Source organism: Dermacentor andersoni, chromosome 2, assembly GCF_023375885.2.
Source record: "Dermacentor andersoni chromosome 2, qqDerAnde1_hic_scaffold, whole genome shotgun sequence".
Classification (NCBI taxonomy): Eukaryota; Metazoa; Arthropoda; class Arachnida; order Ixodida; family Ixodidae; genus Dermacentor; species Dermacentor andersoni.
Window position 1 is genome coordinate 72620293 of NC_092815.1, and position 5928 is coordinate 72626220.

At 44.3% G+C, this 5928-nt stretch overlaps 1 protein-coding gene across 1 annotated transcript; it reads right to left on the reverse strand.

Annotated features, from left to right (window-relative positions):
• Positions 1-241: 241 nt before the first annotated feature.
• On the reverse strand, positions 242-4403 carry LOC126542008 (uncharacterized). The gene is made up of 3 exons (XM_072286137.1): positions 4385-4403; positions 2427-2837; positions 242-2087 (listed from the first exon to the last, which is right to left on the reverse strand). Exons 1-3 carry the CDS (start codon positions 4401-4403, stop codon positions 832-834), a joined length of 1686 nt encoding a protein of 561 aa, XP_072142238.1. The 3' UTR covers positions 242-831.
• Positions 4404-5928: the final 1525 nt, after the last annotated feature.

The following is a 5928-nucleotide window of genomic DNA, read 5'->3' on the forward strand; positions in this document are numbered from 1 at the left end:
CGCTCAGCCAAAAATCAACCTCGCAATACCTGGTATCTCGAAAAAAGCTGATCTGTCATCACCAGCCCTTAGACAGCTCACGCTACTATATTTGTACGAGAACTACCGTGACTCTACGCATATTTACACTGATGGATCAGTCCTTCCAAGCAGCTCCGCGGCGGCAGTCGTCATACCAGCGAAAGCTACAACAATTAAATTTAAAACGACCCACGCGACAACATCGACGGCAGCAGAGCTCACTGCGCTCTTTACTGCCCTTCATCACATTGGTGATGAACCGCCACACAAATGGACAATATTCTGCGATTCGAAGGCGGCACTGCAGTCTCTACTGTCACCTTTACGACGCGGACCGCACGAACAGCTAATATTCCATATTACCGAGACGTTACACCATATAAGTGATGCAGGCCATGAAATAACCTTCCAGTGGCTTCCAAGTCACTGCGGGATTATCGGCAATGAACGGGCGGATCACGCTGCCCGCTCAGCCCATACTGAGGAGCGTCACGTCCCAATTCCTGTTTCTAGAACTGACGCGGCACGGAAGCTCCGCCTACTTGCTCGGCAGTGCACCGCGTCGCAATGGAATGAGCCACATTTAAGAAATACGCTTTCAATAGATTACGCGCCAAAAGTGACGGCACACAAGAAGAAATACAGACAGGACAAGGCGCTACTTGCAACTGTTCATTAAAATGACAGGAGGCTGATTATATAGCCATGAGGAGAGGGGAACGAAAAAAAAAAAAAAAGGAGGGACACTAAATATGTGAATACGCACGTGCGAGAACACTGAAGATAGAGGGAATCATGCTTAATCTAAATCTAAAACTTATCTAAAAACATACTTTCATTCGAGTATATATTCAAAGACGGGGTACTGATACAGTTGTCCCCTCTTTTCTTAATCTCGTTGGCCTCCAACAATTCCCGCGCAACAGAATCTTTACTTTTATACATGATTGTCGTATCATGAAGCCTCGCTTCACATACCCGTTCATCCTCATTTCCGCAGGCCTTGCAATGAAGCGGCAAGTTTGAACCATATCCATTTTTCAATGATAGCTTATGCTCCCGCAGGCGTTCATTAATACATCGCCCAGTTTGGCCGATATACTCTTTTCCACACTTCATTGGTATGTGGTATACTACCCCTTCTTCACACTTAACGAAGGGGTTCGTATGTTTAATAGAACACCCTACTTTTTTTGAGTCATCCGGACCAATCAGGCGGCACAAAGTAGCAAGTTTTCGCGGCGCGGAAAAAACCACAGGAATTTTGTATTTCACAGCGACATGTTTCAGATTATGCGCCACTTTATGAGAATATGGTATCACCACCGCTTTACCTTTGTTTTCGACTGTTAGACCTTCTTCACTTCTTTTTCTTTCTTTTTTGAGTTTTTTCAATAACGCCTCTGAAACTGCGCTTAAAGCCAAGCAAGGAAAGCCAGCCTTCCTCAACTTCAAAATCTGGTCGTCAAAGCTTGCTTGTGCCTTATGACAGCATGATTTTTTCAGTGCGGATTCTAGGCACATAGTGGCAATTGCTCGTTTAACAGTCTTGGAGTGTGTAGACTCATACGGCAACACCTCTTTGCGGGCACGGGGTCGGTACATCCAGCAGGAGCCTTCGTCAGTAAGGGTTATGTTAAGGTCTAAAAACTGCAAGCTGTTATCCTTGGCTAGTTCGAAAGTAAAATCTAAGCCTTTTCCTTGCTGTTTAAAATCAGTTAAAATGCCCTGCACAGTATGAGAGTAAGTCAAGGGAGATCGTTCCGTCAGTAAAATTAAAAAATCGTCAACATACCTATAAACCTTGAGCACATTGCCTCCGTCAAACACCTTCGATAGCGCTCTGTCGATGCCCGCAAGGAAAATGTTGCAAAGTACGGGAGCCACGCACGAGCCAATACAAATTCCTTTCCTTTGCACATAAAAGTGGCCTTGAAAACACACAGCCGTTGAGCACAAATAAAACTCCAAGAGTGCCATGAAGTTAACCACGGAAATTCCTGCTGTATTCTGAAAGGATACCTGCCCGTTCATCTCAATGCAGCTCAGGACGGCAGCTAACAATTCTTTTTGCGGAATAGAATAAAAAAGGTCAACAACATCTATTGAGAACAAGCATCCTATCGACTGGGACTCACGTAAAAAGGCTATGACGTCAAAACTATTCTTTACCATGAATGGGTCATCTATAACCAACGTGTTAAGCTGCTTTAGAAGGTAGCGGCTAACGTTGTTTTGCCAGGAAGCTCTTTCACTTACAATACATCTGAACGGTATATCATCTTTGTGCGTTTTTGCAGTAAAGAATACATTTAAACAGTTTTTCCTACATTTGTGGACGCTACTAGCCAGCTTCTGTAGTCCAAGGTCTTCACATAAAGATATGGCACGGCTCTTTTCCTTACTTGGCTTGAGTTTCGTCACCTTGAAATTCTTCTGGATGGCTTGTAGAGCCTTTTCGTTAAACATGCCCGACGGCATGGCCACGAACCCTCCTTCTTTGTCGGCCTGCAGAAGTCGAAGGTCATTGTCGTTGAAAAAATTCACGATACGTCTTGTGGGGGTTCTTGGACGAGTTCCTTTCTTAGACACCGTTCTGGTCAGGCTGTCAACTCCGTCCAGCAGACACCTTTCCTTGTCCTCTGGTGCAGCTTTGTTGGAAATCCTTCTATTCAGGGAAAGAAGCTCATGTCCCGGGATCCTGGGCTCGGAGCTGAACTTGGGTCCTTTCTTGAGGACGTCAACGATGTCTTCCGGGATGAAGGCTCCCCCGAGAACTTGCAGCGCCGTGCTGCTGGCTTCCTTGGTTTCGCCTCCTTTTGGAAGAATGGGTAGGGTCTTACGCCATAGAAATTCCGTATTCTGAGCTGCAAGCTTTCGAAGGGACTGCAGCTTAGTACTTGCAATGTGCACTGGGTCCAGCGAAAAGCATACCAGGTGAAGCCAATCGTAGAGCAGGCGGACCTGTCGCCATATCTCGGAACGTAGTATCCTGCACATTCTTTTTACATGGCCAACCGACGGTCTAACGCAACCGAACAGAGTGGCGAATTCTGTCGGCATAAGTCCCTTCCTAATGCAGTATCCTAGGGTTCTCGCTCGGCACGTCGCAAGGGCGATATGACAGGCCACCACCGAAGGATTCGGCGCACTGGAAGGCACACATAGAAAGGGGCCCACTGTAGAAGAAAGGTACTGCAGTAAAAACACGTTGTGGGGCTAGTTGGTGCATAGCTTTCAATAGATTAAGCGCCAAAAGTGACATGTCACTTCTGGCGCTTAATCTATTGAAAGCTATGCACCAACTAGCCCCACAACGTGTTTTACTGAAGAAATACGCGACTGTACTCACTTGATCCAACATTAAGTCTTCGAGCGCCATCACAGCTTCGCCGTAGAGACGCCACGCTTTTATATCGACTTTGGTTGGGCGTTGCCTTTACTAAAGCCTATGCCTTCCGCATAGGGATGACCGACACACCAACCTGTGACCACTGCGGCCATGAAGAATCAATTGGCCATATTTTGTGCGCCTGCCCGCAGTACAGTCCACAGAGGGCATGCCTTAGCCACGAACTTGACCAACTGGACGACCAACCGCTATCCGAAAAAAGAATTCTACAACATCGAAAGGACCTACCTTCACAGAAGAAGGCCGTGCAAGCGCTTTCTCTTGCGATCTACCTGCCTGTGTGAACGACTTTAACTGGAACGCCTTTTGTGTGTGTGTCTCCATGTGTGCGCGTTCCTTTTTGTTTTTTAATTTCCTTTTCTTTAATTTTTTTTGTTTTTCTCTCTATCATCTTTCCAACCCTTATCCCCCATCCCCAGTGTAGGGTAGCAGACCGGAGACTCATATTTGGTAACCTCCCTGCCTTTCCTCTTCATTCTCTCTCTCTCTCTTCATGAACAAATGTTAAGAATGAGTGTGTTTATTATTTATTTATTACAAAACTGAAAGAACATATTATGGCGTCAAGTTTGCAACTAAAATGAAAGCAAACGCGGCAACTTCTCTGTAGGGAATCACTGCGGGCCTCTGAAGGAGAAAAACGTTGGGTATATGGTATGCCAATATTTAGCCCCCAAAAATAGCACTTTTTTGTGAACTACTGACAAGTGGTCCGCTCATGCCGTCGCAGCAAAAGTCTACTCGAATGCTTTAAAAGAAACTAAATTTAATTTCTGTAACGCTGGGCTTCCACCGTTACTCAGAACGAATCCGAAACGCTTTTGGAACGTCGTGAAAAGCCGCGATAGTCAAGCTATAATTCTTACTAATGAATTAGGTGAGATAATCACAATCCGTGATTGCACGTCTACACTTAACAACGCTTTCACCCATTCATTTTGCCCCACTCACTCTGGGAGCTGTCCACCATTCATAACATCTAGCTTCTTTCCAATGGAACCGATTTTACTCGACTCATCTGGTATCCGCTCTATTATTAAGAATCTAAAGAGATCCTCTTCGTGGGGTATTGATAGCATTACGTCCAAATTCTTGCAGGATGCTACCGAATATAGTTCCATTATATTAAACCTGATTTTTACAAAATCAGTGTACAATAGCTGCTCACCCGGAGACTGTAAAAAAAGGCAAGGTGGTTCCACTTCATAAGTCCGGCGACACCCATAACCCATACAACTAGAGACCTATTTCCTTGACATCAGTATCATGTAAAATATTTGAACACATCATTTTCTCCCATTTTGTCAACTGGTTTTTTCATAACAATTAACATGGGTTCCGTAAGTCCTTCTCATGCGAAACGCAGTTATTAACATTTTGTAGCGATCTCCATTCTCTTCTAGACGCTGGCTTTATAATAGACTGTATATATTTAGATTTTGCAAAAGCCTTTGACAGAGTTAATCATCTCCTACTCCTACTAAAATTCGGCCAGCGAAACATTGATCCCCTGGTCTTCAACTGGATTCGAGAGTTTCCTTCTAATCGTACACAATATGTGAGCATTAATGATAATGATTCTCCTGAGGTTCCGGTCGGTTCAGCATTACCTCAAGGCTCTGTTTTAGCACCCTTACTTTTTTTTAATTTATATCGATGATCTTCCTAACCAAATCGCAAGTTCCATTTGTCTATTTGGTGACGACTGTGTATATACCGCAAGATTGAAAGCCCTAACGATACTTTAACACTCCAGCGTGATCTCGATAACACTACTGCATGGTGCAGGCTTTGGCTAATAGAACTAAACACTTCTAAATGCAAAACAATGAGAATTTCCCGTAACCAGTCAGCTTGCCTCGCCTACGTACTTAATAATACTCCCCTTGACACAGTAGTTTTTTACAAATATCTCAGTGTGCATATTACTAGCAATCTTTCATGGAAAAGACATTGAATACATCACGTCGAAAGCTAACCGCATGCTTGGCTATCTCAGACGTAACTTTTCTTTAGCTCCACAGAAACTAAAACAACTCTATGTCACTTATGTCATACCTAACCTCGAATACGCATGCTCGATATGGGACCCTGGGCATGCTACTCTAATAAATATCCTTGAAAGGGTGCAAAATCGATCGGTCCGACTCATTCTTAACAATTATCATCGTACTGCTAGCGTGACTAACATGAAACTTGTTCTTGGCATTCCTCTTCTCTCTTCCCGAAGAAAATTATCTCGTCTCTCCCTCTTTCACAAAATCTACTATTATAACCACGACCTCAAGTCCCGTTACATTACACCAGCATCTTATATCTCCACACGTGTCGATCATCGCTTCAAAGTTCATGTACCTGCGCAGCGCACAGTCACCTACTCATACTCATTCTTGCCGAAAACGTCTCGAGTGGAACCGCCTGCCTGCGTCATTAGTCGCTATCACAGATACAGACCGTTTTCGCAGAGCAATAACAAACGAATTATAAACCTACTT